We start from the raw sequence: 19,614 nt of genomic DNA on the forward strand, positions 1-19,614 counted from the left end.
TCAATTGTCAATGAAAGCATTTGAATTCGGCAAAATTGATCAAATTTCATCATCGCATAGTTTTAAAGGTATTTGATAACATCAATTATACCAACAAAAAAAATGGGGTTTATTGATTAAAAAAACATTCAACAGTTTGAAACCATTATATCAAAATATTAAAAATATGGTTTTCTAGGCTCATTGAAAAAAAGAATAATTAAACTCAAAAATGATGAACACAGTATTTTGATGCAAACAAAGGTTGAGCTCGAACTGTCGCTGTCCCTGCGAAACATGTTAGCTGTCATCGAGCGGTAGGCTTGAAAAACCAGCTATAAGTTATATGACAAAAACCTTTTGTGAGAAAACCGAAAGCAGATCTGATGCAAACAAACCTGAAGCTGCCATGTGAACATACTTTGAATGTGTTGGTGATTTTCTGTCTAGAAAGACTCATGTGGTATCCTGACATAGAAAATACTCAACAATTTCAAGTTTTTTCCTGAGGGTTAAATAAAATAACTTCAATAATTTAAAACACCAACCATCACATCATTCAGTGTAAATTTAACGACCTTTTAAAAATTGGTCAACACTTTCCCATAGTTCCAGAAGAAATTTATTTATTAAAACATAAATTTGGTATCCGGTCAACGACCAATTTGGCAACCTTGCAATATCAAAAAATACCTGAAAATGGTCTGATACCAAATTCTGCGCTTTGAATAATTCTTAAGCCAAATCTAAAAGGTTCAGGAATACATTTATTTGGTTTCGAAACCAGAAAAAAACATTATTACGCATTTCCCTTGTTATTTACCCTCGGGTAGATAGTTTAAAATTTTACCTTTCTCAATATAGGTGTGCATAATTGACAAAGGGAGCGCGTGGTCGTTAAAAATATTCGGAGTGAAAAGTGATTTTTTTTTGTGTGTGCTTTTTGTTTTGCATTTTTGTCGTGAATTGTGTGCTGCGAGGAGAAGATTGCCCTTTGAAAATGCAGCGTCATCATTGCATGATTGGCAAAGGGAGCGCGTGGTCGTAAAAAATATTCGGAGTGAAAAGTGATTTCTTTTGTGATTTTCAAAGTCCTTCCTATATCATCGTTGATCGGAAGGCACGGCGTCGGGTGGATTGTGTTTAAATTTTTCGAATAAGGTTTTATTGTTTTGCGGTGAAAAAGCCATTTCTATATAATGAACGAAAGACGCACTGAAAATTTGGATCGTTGAGTTAATAGTGGAGCAAAATAACTGTGTGTGAGTGATTTTGTGTGTTAACCAGAAAGACCTTCCCATAGCATTGTTGCTCGGAAGGCTCGCCGACGGGTCTGATATGAAAGTCCTCTCCACAGCGTCGTAGCTCGGGAGGCATCGAAAAGCCAATACCTTATCCTACTAACCCAACAAAAATTAATCACGTGATGCTTGAAGGAGATGCTGTGGATTCAACGGTCTCAAGCGGTATCAACAAGAATATAGCGAAAAACTCTGTGCTTGATGAGTCTGCAACTTCAACTATCGGATTAACATTCCTCCCTTTCGTTGAACTGCAGGCTTCTTGGGAGGGCGCCGGTATTGACTAATAAAGTAGGGATCTTCAGAGGTTAAACAGTGAACGGATGGTTGGCTCCCACTGATCATTTTTGATTCATTGTTTAACTTCAGCTGATCCGTCAATAACGAAGTAGCAGCTCATTGGCAGTCAACCATGCTCATGCTCATGCTCAATTTTACCTTTCTCAATACATTTTTCAAAAATTCCCTCTTAAAAGTAACCCCTAAATTTAACCTCAGCGACCTAAGTTTAGCTGATTTGGCTAAAAATTGGCACAGATGCCTAAATTTGGCCTAAAGAATCGTGCAACCCGAGCAGACGGAAATAACTTGGAATATCGTTTTTTTTTTTGATATTTGATAATACTAGGCCAATAACATTTTATGTTATTTATAACAGGATTTGTTATTCGTCGTTATGATTTCCTTTGTTATTCGATTGTTATTGTAATATCAGACTAATCACATTTTTAGTTTGAAGAATAAGAACAAATCTCTGTTTTTATTTTTTGTTATTTTAACAACTAATTCTATTATCCTAATAACATTTGGAGATATTCTTCCATAACATAAAATGTTATTTCCAAGTTGTTTTGGCTTTCAACCAATATCAGACCTAGAACAAATTTTATTTTGATAACTGATATTAATTTCTTATTGAAAACATTTTCTGTTATTTTTACAGTATTTGTCATTGATATGACATGAATTTTGTTATTACCGTCTGCCCGGGAAGGGTGTTTCACCTGGGTGTTTTTTTTTTTTCAAAATTTCGTTTATTTTCTACTGAAACAGTGTCAACCAATCCAACATCGATTTCTGCTAAAAAAAATAATTTCAACGAATTTTGTTCGACTCAGCATAGCAATTTCTAGCGATATAGTTCAACATTTTATAATTTTTTTTCTCGATTTTCATAGAACAGCAGTTATATTTTCACTAAACTTTTTTGAACATTTCAAATCACTTGATAGAATTCACAAAATGCATTAAAAACTAGTTCCCACACAAATAGCGACTAACAACAAAAACAAAATACAAACCCTAGCGAGATGATTTTATATCTTAGGATCACTCTTACCAACCCTAACAGGTACTAAGTAGCCCATCTATAGCTCAAAACTAGTCCGATAGACCGTTCTTCCCTTCCTTTGTTGCATACGAAGCAAATCACTACGCGTGGCAGTGAATCCTTCCGAGGAAGTTCGTACCGACCTTCCCCCCCACTAAGAGTAAATGATTTTTTCACATTTTTTTTTATTTTAATATTTTATTACATCATTTCGAAACCTAGAGCAGTTACGTTTCACTAGTTTAGTCACGTTGCTTGATTTTAGCGAAGTTCAGGAGGAGTTTCAACAAGTTTTGTTAAAACTTTTCATGAAATTTTAATCCAGCATTTGTTTGTAAAAAAATCGTACTTTGCATCTCATGTTACTAAACCCACCAGTTATTTGTTCGTCATAGTTACCAACACTTTTTGTTCCGGTTGATAGAATCCTTAGCAGTTTGATCGTCATTGAAAGTTACCACTTATTTGCTAGTTGATTGACGTAGTGATTTTTTAACAGTTAGCTCCAATTTTCGATCCTCAAATCCTTTGCATTCGATTCTTAGCTAATCCTTAAACATATAAGCAATGCTGCTTCAATTTTGAAATATTAAAAAAAAAACCTCCCGCCAAGAGTAAAGGTTGAATGCTTTTCACAAAGCTCCATAAAACAATGCCTCACACACACAAACAATGACACTAACACTTGCATATGAACACTCACCAACAGTCCAACAGTCCAACACACACAATACATGAAAAAATTTGCTATTAATTCATTCTTAACATAAACTAAAACAAAACAAAAAAATTTTCAAGCAACCATCTAACGAACGTTTCTCCCCACCCCGACCATCGTCAAACCCACCTCCACCCAATTTGGACCCGTCCCCCGCCCGGATTTTTGATACGCGGTGCTACAGATGTGCAACGGGCGAGTCGTGGCCGAACATTATGCTGGCATGTCTCAAAGGGAGACCGTGTGACCCGAGGGCAAACAAAACGAACGAAACCTGCGGATCGACGCTGGCCTATGCGTACTTCGTCTCGTTCATCTTCTTCTGCTCGTTTCTTGTAAGTATTAACGTCACTTCTTAGGACGTTCTTAAAGTACTAGTTGTTTGATGTGTATTTTACCAAAACAACCCTAAAATAAAAAAAACTGTCTGAAAATAAAAAATCAAAAAAAACAAAACAAAACCAAAAGACAAAACCAAAAAGACATAACCAAAATGACAAAACCAATAGACAAAACCATAAAGACAAAACCATAAAGACAAAACCATAAAGACAAAACCATAAAGACAAAACCAAAAAGACAACACCAAAAAGACATAACCAAAATGACAAAACCAATAGACAAAACCATAAAGACAAAACCAAAAAGACAACACCAAAAAGACAAAACCAAAAAGACAAAACCAAAAAGACAAAACCAACAAAGACAAAACCAACAAAGACAAAACCAACAAAGACAAAACCAACAAAGACAACACCAACAAAGACAAAACCAACAAAGATAAAACCAACAAAGCCAAAACCACAAAGACAAAACCAAAAAGACATAACCAACAAAGCCAAAACCAACAAAGATAAAACCAACAAAGCCAAAACCACAAAGACAAAACCAAAAAGACAAAACCAACAAAGATAAAAAACAAAGCCAAAATCAACAAAGACAAAACCAACAAAAACAAAACCAACAAAGACAAAACCAACAAAGACAACACCAACAAAGACAACATCAACAAAGCCAAAATCAACAAAGACAAAACCAACAAAGAAAAAAGCAACAAAGACGAAACCAAAAAGACAAACCCAAAAAGACAAAACCAACAAAGACAACACCAACAAAGACAAAACCAACAAAGACAAAACCAACAAAGACAAAGACAAAGACAAAACCAACAAAGACAAAACCAACAAAGACAAAACCAACAAAGACAAAACCAACAAAGACAAAACCAACAAAGACAAAACCAACAAAGACAAAACCAACAAAGACAAAACCAACAAAGACAAAACCAACAAAGACAAAACCAACAAAGACAAAACCAACAAAGACAAAACCAACAAAGACAAAACCAACAAAAACAAAACCAACAAAGACAAAACCAACAAAGACAAAACCAACAAAGACAAAGGACAAAGGACAAAGGACAAAGGACAAAGGACAAAGGACAAAGGACAAAGGACAAAGGACAAAGGACAAAGGACAAAGGACAAAGGACAAAGGACAAAGGACAAAGGACAAAGGACAAAGGACAAAGGACAAAGGACAAAGGACAAAGGACAAAGGACAAAGGACAAAGGACAAAGGACAAAGGACAAAGGACAAAGGACAAAGGACAAAGGACAAAGGACAAAGGACAAAGGACAAAGGACAAAGGACAAAGGACAAAGGACAAAGGACAAAGGACAAAGGACAAAGGACAAAGGACAAAGGACAAAGGACAAAGGACAAAGGACAAAGGACAAAGGACAAAGGACAAAGGACAAAGGACAAAGGACAAAGGACAAAGGACAAAGGACAAAGGACAAAGGACAAAGGACAAAGGACAAAGGACAAAGGACAAAGGACAAAGGACAAAGGACAAAGGACAAAGGACAAAGGACAAAGGACAAAGGACAAAGGACAAAGGACAAAGGACAAAGGACAAAGGACAAAGGACAAAGGACAAAGGACAAAGGACAAAGGACAAAGGACAAAGGACAAAGACAAAGACAAAGACAAATATTTTACTGTGGGTTTTACATAAAGAAATTGTCCATGGTTTATAATGAAACAATTTTATAGATCTTTTTTTCAATTTTCCAACATTCAACAACGTTCCTCCCCCTTTTAGATGTTGAACTTATTCGTTGCCGTCATCATGGACAACTTCGACTATCTGACACGTGATTCCAGTATTCTCGGTGCTCACCATCTGGACGAATTCGTACGGATATGGGCCGAGTACGATCCAAACGCTACGTGAGTTTTGGCTTCTTTTGAAAAGCTACTTTCACTAAATTGGATTGTCCACCTTCCAGGGGTAAAATACATTATACAGAGATGTATGATATGTTGAAAAACATGGATCCTCCTTTGGGATTTGGTAACAAGTGTCCCAACCGACTCGCCTACAAGAAGCTCATCCGCATGAACATGCCGCTGGACGCGGAGGGCAAGGTCGGCTTCACGACGACCCTGTTCGCGCTGATCCGGGAAAACCTCAACATCAAAATGAGAACTGGTGAGTCTGAAGACTTGAATTTGTAGAGCTGTGTAATCCACGTGTCCCCACCCCCTCTCTCAGCCGACGAAATGGACCAAGCGGACTACGAACTGCGACACACGATCAGCCACATCTGGCCGCTGCAGGCGAAGAAGCTGCTGGACCTGCTGGTGCCCCACAAGGACGAGCTGAACGCGGGCAAGCTGACGGTGGGCAAGATCTACGCCGGCCTGCTCATCCTCGAGTCCTGGCGGAACACCAAGTTCGGCCAGATCGAGTCGGACCTGCCGGTAAGTGGGCCGGGATGCGGTTTGGACGTGATAGTTTTTTGTTTTTTTCTTTTTGTTTCAGTTTTTTTGAATTTTATGTTTTTCATTTTCAACATTATGTCCAGCGAAGCTATTACACTTTAGGTTGAGAAACAGACCAGGGAACTATTTAACTATTGATTGCTCAAATTTGCAAACATGAGGTTACTGAACCTGGCGATGATCAATGATTTTTTAAATTCTTTATTGACAATTATGTAACTTTTATTTTAGTTAAAACATTTTTTTGAATTTTTCACTGTTGTTGCGTTGCACTTCAGCTAGTGAAGTGGCGTAGATCGTTTTTATCTTGAACTTGATCGATTTGAAGTAAACATTGTTCAGTTATGTTCCTTTTCCGTGTTCTTTTGTTTACTTTTCGTTTTCGTTACGTTGTTTATGGCAGACATTTACGATTAGTGTTTTACTGTACACGGTTTTTCGTCGTCTAGTCAAAAGAGCAAAAAAAAAAAAGTAAAAAAAAGTTTACTCAATACCGTATTTCCGTACACACTCTGTCTCTCTGTCTATACGAACTGTCTCTCTACCAACTTTATGTTTAGTTAATTTCTATGTTTAGAGTCATTGTTTTCCTCTGTTGGTCACCCTCCCTGTGTTGTGTCTTTTCGTTTGTTTTGTTCATGTATTTAGGTTATAATTACGTTTTTCGTTTAACCATTTTAAATCCCAAATTGCAGAATCCATAACCAAACATTTTCTGAGGAATTTGAGAAATCCCTAAATCAATCATTATTAAAGATAGGTAGCGTTATCCAACACCAATACTTTCCCATAGTGACTACTTTTAAATGATTCAACTCAACACTCAAATTCAATGCCAATTTCGTTACACCGCGGCCGTTCGTACTTTCAGGCACAAGATGCAAGCAAAAATAGTCCCACGGCCAGACTGCCGGTATTATTCACCACTTTTTTTAACCTTAAAAAATACTGCTCCTTTTTCGATATTCGCTGCTACAAACAGTCGAGCGTTGGTTTCGTTTGAATTTTTCTGTTCGACTTTAATTTCCAAAACTTCCTTCAAATTTTCGAACGCTTTCGTTTCTTCTTCGATTTCTTTCAACCTCCAGTTTCGCGTTGTGTGTTGTTTTCTCCTTTGAGTTTCGTCCAGTTGAGCTTTCCCTTGAGTTTACTACTTGTGCTGAAAATTTCTGATTCTAGAATAGATCCATAGCGAGAGTGCCACAGCCGTTGGAACGGCCAACTTGCTGCTTTGCAGCTAGGTTTTAGGTTTTCGAGGTTTTGCACACTTTTACGAAACTTTTATAATTATTTCTTTCGTTTATGAACTTACACCTTTCAGTACACTTTTACACTACAAATCCTTACACTTAAAAAAAAGTAAACACAATTTCTGTGTAGTTTATTAGAAGGATTTTGAACCTTTTCTTCAAAATAGACAAATCTTACCTTCACACATTACATGATTTAGACTTCACAGCACAACACATTAACACATAGCTCCCAATACAGATCTAGAGTGTGGTCTGTATCTCCTTCACTCGTTCATAATAAAAAAAAATACAAATTAGAAAAACCCCAAAATCGGAAGGACCAAAAACAACTCCGTTCCAAAACAAAAAGCAAATTCCAAGAGAAGACGTTGGAGAATTTTGTAGATTTTGACAAAAAAAAAAAACAAAACCAAGCTAGATTTGGCCGAGTGCGAGTAAACACCAAGTGCAAACTTTTGCGCACTTTTTTCGGACAGAAATCTCTGGCCAATACTGCTGCAAGTGGTAGTGTTGGTCTAGGAAACCCTCCCTTTAGTCATTATCTGTCGTTGTTAGTTTTTCCTAGATCGTAGTTTTGGTAGCATCAACTGTCACTATTAGTTTCTTGTTTGAGTGTTTCTAGGGTAAATCTGTAGAAGGTTAGAATAACTTGAGTAGATTTTAAGGAAAAAGTCGTCTAACTTTTTCATTAAAAAGGAAATGGTCGAGAGCATACTATTTAAACATATTTGTAAGTTTAACCGTTTATTTCCAGAAAAAAACTTTGCAAACAAATAAGTCGAAAATTCTTAAGAATAAAAAAGAAATAATTGACTTGGAGAATTGTAAATTCATGTTTATATTGCATTCGCTGCCAATTTCATAAAAGAGAGTACAGCTTGATTAAAATTAAATTTAAAAAATATGAACAGCTGATACGATGTTGCCTTGATATTTTCAACATTTAATACTTCAAACAACAGAGGCTATTTTTCAACCAATTTTTGATCTTTAAGAAGCATTGGAAAGAAGAACTCTTAAAATTTTAGAAAATTTTTGGGATGGAAGTTTTACTTGTTTTATGTGACTTTGCCAATGTTTTTAAAAATGTATTTTTTTAGGTGTCAACTTTGGCTGTGTTTTCTACTAACATTTCCTATATTTTAAGTAAAAAGAAGTATGCAGTAATTTTTCTAGTGACCCAGACTATGCCTCTACACATTTATTTACAATTTAAATGATAATGGTGCCATTTTTAGGCAGAAAATGTGAAAACAAGCAAAAAATTGAAAAAGTGGCTGTAAAAACATAAAAAAATAGATAGGCTAGATGTAATGATAAGAGGTGGTAGAATAGGCCAAATACTACCAAAAACAAACATAAACTAAACAAGATAAATGCAAATCAAAATACTAAAAATGAAACAAGAAAAACATAAAACAAGAGAAGTAAAGTTTTCGTAGAACAAAAGTTGCCCAAAATGACCTACTGAACAAGGGAAAAATAAAAAAATTCAAAAAAATAGATTGGGCAGTAGAGGGTTAATAATATAAATTCAAAAAGGCTTTTTAAAACTTATTAAAAAATTATTTAAAAATGCTCGGATATTTAAAATTTTATTCATGGAGTCAATTGAATTTGATTGAGTTGCCATAAAACAAATTGAGTATAAAAAATATATATTTTTTAAAGGAAATACAAGTTCAATCAACTAACAAGAATTTTAAAATGCATTTTTTGCGTTAATTATGATGTGCAGATAGTTTGGGTTTGCTTAAAAATCTTTAGATTTTTCTTAGAATTCCGATGTACAGTGCAGAAAAAAGTATTTTTATCGCAAAAATTTCGAAATTTCTACCAAACGTAAAACAGATTTTAAGTACAAATAACAATCCTTTTTTATTCAAAATATTAAAATAACGGCCAACTTTCAAATTTTGTAAATATCCCTTTCTCTTTTACGAGTCAAATTTAACAAAAAACGATAAGAAAGAATCAATTTTTTTTTTCGTTTGCAATCCTGTAGAAAATTTGGCCTGCAAGTTTGTTTTTGAATATTTTAAGATACAATACAATGGCTTCAACATTTAAAATAAATACTCTTTTTTCGCTTTTTATCCCTATAGGGGTAATTAAGTACCGTAAATCAGGGTGACATTAATAGGATTTCAATTTTTTTCGGAATATTTTCCAACTGTTAAGGTTTTTCTCGATTCATATTGCATTTTACAATGAATTCAAAGCACGAATCAAAAGTTTTCACATTTCATATGAAATTTGTTCTATTGAAAATGCCTATACATTTGAAGATATTTTAAAATGATATTTCAAAACACATTATATTTATTATTTACAGACTTTTTTTCTCCTTCTCCTTCTACTAATGGAAAGTTATCCAAAGAATTCGAAAATGCATTCCGTTTTTCGATTCTAAATCATGCTCATTGAAAAAATTATGACACTTATTGATCCTTGCACTGTAACTTGGATTTGGCCCGCACTTTTGACAACAAAATTTCCAAAAACTAGGCAACCAGCAGTTGTTTATTTACATTTCCAGTCGCAGTTTCCACCAGACTGGACATTCGCACTTTAAAATTGCGATTGACAGGTGAGCAACATCTGCTCGCTTTGATCATTTTTTGAGAACATTAAAATTTCCCAAGCCAGTTTGACAAGTCACAATAGTGCGATCGATAGCAATAATTTAATGCGAAGTCCAAGTTAGTGAGAATTGCGCAATATTAAATATTAAAATAACGCTATTCATCATTTTTTTCTTAATTATAATTAACTTACTATTTAAACTATTTCAAATTTCATGAAAATTTCTTCTTATTCAATTTGTACTCTTCATTTTGCGGAAAAATCTCAAATTTATCAATATCACCACCTTTTACGGTAAATATCAGAAAAACTCGACATTTTGTCCCATTTTTTTTAGATTTTAAACAATTGAAACTATTCCATTGGATAAAAAAGTAAAAATATACTTAATTAAATGTATCGTAAAACGGGGTGACTTTGATAACCGGGGTGACTTTGATAGGTTTACAATTTTTCCGAAAAATGAAGAGTACAATTAAAATACGTGCGGAATGGTTTAAAATCATACTGACCGTGGTAGAGAAGTATTCAAAGTACCTGAAGAAGAACTTTTCATAAAATTTTGAAAAGTTTAAAAAGTTAGTTAACTATAGTTAAGAAAATGTTGATGAAAGTCATTATTTAAACTTCTCAAATTGTCATGATTTTCTCAAAAAACATGATTTTTAATCGGAAAATGGAATGCATTTCACAATTTTCCACAAGGAGTAGGTTAAATAAGTTTGCAAATAATAAATAATATGTGTTTTTAAAACACAATTAAAAAAAAATCTCCAAATTTATAGGCAATTTCAGTATAACAAATTTCATGTAAAATATGAAAACTTGTGATTCGCGCTTCGAATTCAGTATAAAATGCAATATAAATCGAAAATTTTACAAACAAATCTAGTTTTAACAAATTTCAGACAAAATTCCGACTTTTTGACAATTTTACCTGAAATTTATATGTGTTTTGTTAAAAAGCATATAAACTTTGTTAACTAACTATATCAGATACTTTGGTGATGATACATTTGACGTACAAATAAAGTTTGAACATTTTAAATATGATTTTAACAAGAAAAACTATGACTATCAAAGTCACCCCGGAATTTAAACTAAGATTTTTGGACGTAAATATTTTTCTAAACACTATTGAAAAAACTTTTTTTTCAAAACAGTGCATGGTTTTTGTGTGGCCTACATAGTTGTTTTTTTTTCAATAAAAAATGCAATTCTGGATCCCAATTTAAAAAAAAAAATATAGCGTCATGCTTCGAATCCCCGGACGCTTCTCAATCAGGTCACCTTATCTTGTTTCATAGTAATAGTAATTTTATTTGGCTACGATATCCTGATAGTTAGACTGTTTACCAAGGCAAGGATGGGAACTGTTTAGAGTGTTAAGCTGGGAGAAGATCAGCTTATCATTTTTTTTCGGAGGCGTTAGTCAATGCCAAAAATAACATAAAATAAAAATATGAGTGCCTAAAACGTGAAACATTTCACTGAAACTTTTCACAGGCGTCCTAAGAAACGGGAAACAAAAAAGTATGATTCTGAATTGCTTGAAACAAACAAAAATGTTTTGCAATATGTCGATTGTTAACACCTTTTTTTCGCTCACTAACATTTTGGACATTTCATTGATTTGCATAAATTCATCCTCTAAATGTATTGAAGTTAATATTATCTTGATTGATATTCATAAAAAAATAATATTGCTGTAATTTTTTTTAAAGTTTTTTATGGAAAACTGCATTTTTGCTTAAATAAATCTCTTTCAATAAAACATCAAAAAAAACTTATTTAAAACATTAAAATTGTTTTTTTTTTGTGGATCGTATTGAAACGTTTTTCATTTGCACACAATTAGGAAAATTAGTCTAATAATTGAATAAAAGAGAAAACTAAAAATCTCATAAAAGAATGAGACAAAATATCGTGTTGACCTCATAACATCTATATTTTTGGGTTTTGGTGGTAAAAACAATCGTGTTATTTGCGACTTGAAACAACATGAATGCCAGTAATTTTCTATATAAAAAAAAATCATCAAAAATCGACCTCATCATCCTACTCGACTCCCTCTCTCTCTCTGCCTCATCATCGCTGTAAAAAGTTTGTTTTCTCGCATCCATCCTAAAAACAGCCTTCTGTGTACAAATCTTTTCCAGACCACCTTTTCAATCCGTTTTGTAACTGTCAAACCGTGTTGCCCTGACCAAAGATACTGAGAAATCACACGCAAAATCAAACGGGGTTGATCAATTTTCCTGCCAAAAATAAATGACAAAAAAAAACAAACAAGCGCGAAACTGCAACTGCAACAACAAAAAAACAAACTCAACTGAAAACAACAAACAAAAAAGTGAACATACGATGCCGGACACGTGGCGACACCCCCCAAGGTCCCAACAATTTCCAAGTGGGAGGGGGAGACATTCGCTCAGCGAAACTGCACCGGAAAGAGAGCGAAAAAACCAAAGAGAGAGAGAGAGAACTGTTGCGCGCTGCGTGTGTGTCGTTGCTCTCCCGTTCTATCTGTCACTCTGTCGTGCTCCATTTCTCTTCCCACCCTCTCTCTATCTCTGCGAGTTTTTACTGCTATCACTACTACTACTACTACTGCTATTGCTACCTGCTACCACCACTACAACTATCCCGTTGAGCGGAGCGGAGGGAGCGAAAGAGAGCAGTGGAAAGAGCAGCAGCCTCTGCAAGAGCGTCTCTCGTTCGCGCGCTGTGTCTCCTGTACAATCGTAGAACTTCTTTGTTGGCTAGATCGCTGTTAATCGAGTTGAGTTTTTAACTAGGTAAACTATTACAAAAATTTAAACTACTTTTCGATCTCTCCTAGTTCTTAGCTAGTGTCTCCATCTCAAGTAGTTAGCGAGCGCCATCTTTCCTCCACTCACTGAAAATAGTCAAACAATCGTTTTTTACTCTCTAAAATTTCCTAGTCTGCTAGCGCTCGAAACCCAGCTCATGTAAAATAGCTAGTGTTGATTTCAACTCGCTCAAACTCACACGCCAAATGTGCAAAAAGCAACTTTTAAATACTATAACAAATTGTAAATTGTTCAAATTCAAAAATAAGAACCAAGTTAACACCTACAAGTGTCTGTAAATTGGCTTTCACACTAAACAAAAACCGTACAACTTTGTCAACATTCGACAACAGCAATCAACAAACCAAGTTGCAAACAAGCTTTGTTGTCGGAAGCTCTCTTTTTTGCGCACCAAATCTACAAAACTCTCCAACTTTGACTTTTCTTGTCATTCTCACCGCATAAAATATCTCACGATGCTCACTAGAAAGTAAGAACACGTTGTATGAAACGAAAAAGAACAAGCGCTGTTTTTTTTATCAGCGATGACAACTTCACTATGGATAAACGATTGAGGGAAGAAGTTAAAAAGATAAAAAAGTAAGAATTTTTGCATTTCTTGGATTCGATGAGACACGCAGTTTGACGTAACGTTACAAGTGGACGAGAATTGGGACGAGCTGTTCTCTCCCGCTCTCAAGATAACACTCTCTTTCGCTCTTGTCGCGATTTCACGAGGTCGATCAGCATGAGCGAGAGAAAACGAGATTCATTTGGCTCTCATTGTTGATGTTTTCTGCAGAATCCAGTGTTGCCACTTGTACAGATATTCAAATAAAAACCAGAATTCAATTAATTAATTTAAATTCAAAAAATTGGCAGAAGTAATTTGTTAATAAAATGCCAGTCCAGTAAATAATGCTGCAAAAGGCTAACCTGAAACTGACAAAAAACCTTTTAATTGGAACCGACTTGTCCTATATTTAATCTGCAATAGCAATTCATCCGGTAGTGTGTCCACCACCCATTGCTTTCTAGGTTTTAGAAAATGTAGCAAACAGGTTGTAGTCAAAATCTGCTTTTTTTAGTATTCTTTTCAGTTTTGTGCCGTCCAGCTATTTTTAGTTAAATTTAATTTCACAGCTTCTATAGTTTCACTCTACTAGCCAACTTAGGCAAATTTTCCTCTTGCTTCATCGTCGCCGTCGTAGCAGTATAGGACAGAGAACATACACAAATGAATTCACACAAATAAAAAAAAACTACACAAATTTCAATACACTTGATCGATCAATCACAACCTTTGTAAATACAGATATTTTTGTCTTAACTCTCTTTTTCATGAGCAAATATTTATATACAGTCACTGGAATGCATGCCGATTGGTCTGGATTAGAAACTTTTAATAGATTTTTTCAAAATAATAAATTTTCACTCAAATTGCATGTTTTTTCATGAATCCAGTTTTGATCTACACACGGTTTTGACTTTTTTATAAATACATTTTATTTTGTTTTAACCAATTCACTAAACTGTAAATAAGCTAAATTTACACATATTTATAAATTCAAATCAGATGCTAGTTAAAAAACATCGCATAACCTTGCAGACTGATTTGAATTTATCTAGTGGTAACGAAATGAGAATTTGGTTGTCATTTCCTGATTAATCAGTTTGACATTGCATCAACTTCCGTATTCGTTACCGGTTTGTACAATGAACTTTCCAACTTTTTTAATGCATATGCCTTAAACTTTTTTATAAACTATTTCATATATTTTGTTTGTTTGTTTTATGCTTCGATTTTGACTCGCTTCCGCTAAATTTAACTCAAAAAAATACTAAACTACTGTAAACCAAACAAAATCGCATCTAAATCCACCACACTTGCAACCACGTGCGCGCGTGTGTGTATGAAATCATCTGGACCACGCCCACCAACAATACAACCATCACCACAACCCAAAAAAAATGCACAAACCCAACAAAAAAAAATCAAAAACGTCCCTCCAAACGCTCGAAAAAAAAAAAAACAAACATCAAACGGCCCCGCAGAAGCCATCGCTCTTCAACGCGATCCTGGACATGGCCGCCCTGGATAAGACGAGCGGTTCCCGGACCGGCTCGGTGAGCATCGATAACGGCGAGGGCGTCAACTCGCAGACGCACCTGCTGTACGTGCAGCAGCCGAACGGGAACCACGCCGGCAACGGACCGGCCACCGAGGACCACGAGGGCGGCACCCTGGCGAACCTGGCCCGCCGGAGCACGATGCGCAAGCGGTCCTTCAGGTAGGTTTTGTGGCGTGGTGCCACTTGAGGTGTTCTTTTTATCTGAATCTAGTTGTTAAAGCGTTGAGTTTATTGCAGGCAGTGAATTCTTTGGCAGGATTACCATGATAACCATGGATATGACCAAAATTTCCAAAACTCGTCTAACATTTTAAAAAGACAAAACAGACCACTTTTACATCAAGATGTCCAAAAATCAAAACCAATGAAATTTTCGATACCCATCAAGTTTGTGCAGAAAACGTGCTTCGTTGGTCAAATTTGTGGAGTCTTTGGTGACACCAACTCAACACATTTTAACACATTGTTTTGACAAAGAACTTTTTCCTAAGGGCACTGTCTACGGGTGTCAATCCAAAATTTCGCGATGCGAAAGTGTAACGATTTGTGTCGTCTTTCAAATGCTTATATCTTCCCCCCCATTCAAACAATCTTTATGTTTTACCCACCAAACGAAAGAGGAAGTCTTAAAGTACAAGTAGACTACCTCGTAAAGTTGATAAAACTTTGTTAAAGTACTTAAAAGTTAAGACGAAAATAAAAAATCAGACCGGAGTAATCCCGGTCGCTGATTGGTTGAGCGCAACCTTTCCCGAACACATTAATCAGATTCAAGTATCTAGCACTTAGCAAATTTTGCTCTCTGCCACTGCTTCGAAAGCGTCGAGCCGTCACAGCCAAGCGAGGTTATAAAAGAGCGCCGCGCCACCGGTCGAAGCTCAAACAAGTCCGAAACTTTGCACGAGGAGGATCGAGAAGCAGCAGCAGCACAGCAGAGCCGCCGAGAGGAAGGAGAGAATTGTTCTGGAAAGAGAGGCAGAGCAGGCGCGGGAGGGAAAATTGCCATCAACTTGGAGTGTCATCATCGCATGGTTTTATCAACGTCATAGGACGTAAAAATGGCCCTTTTCAGAGCCAATTCACACGAAAGAGTATTCTTCAAAAATCTGGTTGAGTACGGTAGTGAGTGTTTGTGTGTGCGGAAGGGAAATCGAGAGGCATGTTTGGTGCTTGAAAGAGCACCGAATTACGCATACACACAAACGCGGGTTGGATAGCTTCATTTGTGTGCATCTGGTTTCTGCAGTGCAGCTACCTGTCGCCCTACACGAGTTTGCTTACACCTAGTGGCCACAATTCGGAGGGGCCCGAGTCCCCGGGGGGTGTTCCGATGAGGGAAAATTTTCCGAACGTTAAGAGTTGGGGCAATATGGGTATAAAACTTTATGGTTTTTGATACTGGACATGAAATTTGACATTTCGGCAGCAGTGGCCACAATCCGGAGTGGCCGCAGGCCCCGGGGATGTTCCGATAAGGGGACATTTGCGGAACCATAAGAGTTCGGGCAATATGGGTATCAGGGCTGTGGAGTCGGAGTCGGAGTCGGAGCCGGAGTCGGTGGAGTCGGGTCTTTTTGGGGACCTGGAGTCGGAGTCGGAGTCGGAGTCGTCAAAACTCGAATAGCTGGAGTCGGAGTCGGAGTCGGAGTCGGCTAAATTTTATGAGCTGGAGTCGGAGTCGGAGCCGGAGTCGTAAATTTCTGATAGACCCGGAGTCGGAGCTGGAGTCGGAGTTATCAATATATTTTATATAATTTATGAACTTAATTATTGTTCAATATTTGTCATATTTCAGGCTAATTTCCAATTTTTAAAATTTATTTATTGAATCGCGTGCACTGCGTTGACAATTTTTTTCATTTTTCATTCCGCTTATGAGGCGGGAGCCGTAGCCATTAAGCCACGGGCCGGTCATTCTCTTTATTTTTTATCAAGATATTTATCAGATGTCATATTGTTTTTGAAGCATTTTTATTGTGATTGAAAAGCTCTTATTGTGTTATTTCACTAAGAATATAAAAAAAGTATTTACACCCCTTGGGCCCTATGCGCATTTTGTGATGAAACATGTAAACAATTCAAAGTTTGACAAAAACCTTGTACTACGTTTTATTCAGAAACTCATGCCGAACATTTTGCTACAAAAAGCTCATGAAAAGATGACTTCTATAAAAAGTTCTATAACAAATACTATTACAAAAATCAAAAAAGGTGCTAAAAAAGTTTGTACACCTTTCGAAAATTAACATAAACAAAGTTATTTGTTGACAAATCACCATAAATCCAGCCCCCAACTCCAAATTGGCATCTTTGACCGATATAAAATAATTTGGATTGAATATAAAGTTTACTAACTACATAGTATAAAAGTTTATATAACTCTGGAAATTCTATATAAAACTTATCAAATCTTAATTTTGCAAACTTTTAATTCAACTAAATGTCAATATATTACCATATAATTGCTAAGATTTTAAGTAGATCCTTTTTTTTTAATAGGAAAATAAAGGTTCACTATCGGTACTAACGAAAAAAATATGTTTAAAAAACATTTGTAAAATTGATATTATAACTCTACTAATAAATTATCAACTATTAAAATGCCCCTGAACGCATAAATGTCCCATATGCATTTTCATCGTTTTTGAGATATTGATGCAGTTTGGTTTAAAATCGTGAGCTCTTTCAAAAGAGCCTATAACATCCAGTACTTTGTTCTAGAAATCAGAAACGCGTTTTTCTCAGCTTGCTGTTTTTACATATGGGACATTTATGTGAACATGGGCAGTATATCAATCTTTTTCTTGGAACGCAACATGCTCATTTTGTATGTAAATAAAAATAAATCAAAGTGTCGTGCTGAAAACATTTAAAACAAACACAAAATATCGAAAATAAGTTGCAACTAATTTTGAAATAATCATTGAATTTATAAGATAAATCGATTACCTCAATGTTTACAATTTCTCTTAAAGTGTTGATCCTTAAGGATCCACTACACGCCAACATTTTTTGCTTCGACTTTTTTACGGAAATTGTCATAACTTTTAAAAGAAAACAGTTAGAGTCCCACTTTTTGCATTAGGTCTTGTAGAAATGTTATGCAAAGTAAACAAGATTTTTGCAAGTATTTTTTGGGGCTTTTTGAAGAAACTATTGAAACAATCAGATCAGTTTAGGTCTTGTTAACTTTGCATAACTTTTGTGCAGGACTTAATACAAAAAAGTGGGACTCTAACTGTTTTCTATTCAGAATTATGACAATTTCCGTAAAAAAGTCGAAGCAAAAAATGTTTGCGTGTAGTGGATCCTTAAAAATATCGTTGAACAAGTCTAATTTTTTCAAATACCTTAAATAGGGGTGATAGAATTGATATAATTTTAATTTATTTTTAAAATTTTAGAATTTTCTCATGAATTATATGTTTAAAGTGTGTACTGGGCTGGATCACACAATTTCCATGTACGTCTTCTGAAATAAATTCAAAAGAGCTTTAAAAAATAGTGATTTTGAAAATTGTCTATTTCAAAACCAGGGTATCTTTGATAGTTACTGTGTTTCTTTAAAATTTCAGCCTAAAATTATGCAAATTAATTTTATATGTCAATTCGATCATGTAGGCTAACTTTCTTTTAATATTTCATAAAAAAGTATAATTAAAAATTAGTATACCTAGCATATAAACTTAAAAAAAGGAATGTAAATTTAAAGTAGTTGAATAAAAAGTTCCAATTTTTCAAACAACAAAATTTAAATTTATTTAGAAAATTGTTATGCTGAAAATGGGATTGAATCTGAAGATATTTATGATTTTTGTTTCAATAACGCTGAAAACATGTAACATAGAACAACGAGCACTTATCTACCAAGCTTAGTATGGTTCCATACCATTCTGTTTGTATAAATAATTCGTTTTTATAATTTTGAGAAACCCCCCGAACATAAATGTCACCCCGGTTTACAGTATTCGCGCAAGTGTGAACTGAAATGTGAGTGATGTGATTAATTAAAATTTTTAAAATATTTTAAATACAGATTAGGTGTCGGAGTCGGAATCGGAGCCGGAGTCAACAATTTGTGGAAAGCTGGAGTCGGAGTCGGAGTCGGAGTCGGATAGAGTTGGAAGGCCGGAGTCGGAGTCGGAGCCGGAGTCATCAATTTGTGGAAAGCCGGAGCCGGAGTCGGAGTCGGAGTCGGCTTAACCCAGAAAGCCGGAGTCGGAGTCGGAGTCGCTTGAATTATGACCCGACTCCGCAGCCCTGATGGGTATCAAACTTTAGAGATTTAGATACTGGACATGAAATTTGACATTTCGGCAGTAGTGGCCACAATCTGGAGTGGCCGCAGGCCCCGGGGATGTTCCGATAAGGGGACATTTGCGGAACCATAAGAGTTCGGGCAATATGGGTATCAAACTTTAGGGATTTTGATACTGGACATGAAATTTGACATTTTGGCAGTAGTGGCCACAATCCGGAGTGGCCGCAGGCCCCGGGGATGTTCCGATAAGGGGACATTTGCGGAACCATAAGAGTTCGGGCAATATGGGTATCAAACTTTAGAGATTTAGATACTGGTGTGGAGGCTAGGACCGGCCGGCATGGCCAGTCCTTTACGGCTGTGATATTTAGACGATGTGTACTCTTTGGATTCTGACTATAGACTGTCGTTTATTTCTTTGTAACTTACGTTTCTAGAGTCGGTTCTCTAC

At 35.7% G+C, this 19,614-nt stretch overlaps 1 protein-coding gene across 28 annotated transcripts in view; it reads left to right on the forward strand.

Annotated features, from left to right (window-relative positions):
• The window catches only part of LOC120417323 (voltage-dependent calcium channel type A subunit alpha-1), a 203,129-nt gene that overhangs the window by 138,615 nt on the left and 44,900 nt on the right, over window positions 1–19,614 (forward strand). For 17 of the 28 annotated variants that reach the window (XM_052710684.1, XM_052710694.1, XM_052710695.1 and 14 more), the window contains 5 exons: window positions 3,513–3,663; window positions 5,436–5,563; window positions 5,623–5,825; window positions 5,889–6,097; window positions 6,990–7,031. In XM_052710684.1, the coding sequence (XP_052566644.1) occupies window positions 3,513–3,663; window positions 5,436–5,563; window positions 5,623–5,825; window positions 5,889–6,097; window positions 6,990–7,031 (733 nt within the window). Of the gene's footprint in view, window positions 1–3,512; window positions 3,664–5,435; window positions 5,564–5,622; window positions 5,826–5,888; window positions 6,098–6,989; window positions 7,032–12,116; window positions 12,756–14,825; window positions 15,066–19,614 lie in introns of those variants that run through there. The other 11 variants (XM_039579305.2, XM_039579307.2, XM_039579308.2 and 8 more) reach the window with 8 other exon arrangements.

Source organism: Culex pipiens, chromosome 3, assembly GCF_016801865.2.
Source record: "Culex pipiens pallens isolate TS chromosome 3, TS_CPP_V2, whole genome shotgun sequence".
Classification (NCBI taxonomy): Eukaryota; Metazoa; Arthropoda; class Insecta; order Diptera; family Culicidae; genus Culex; species Culex pipiens.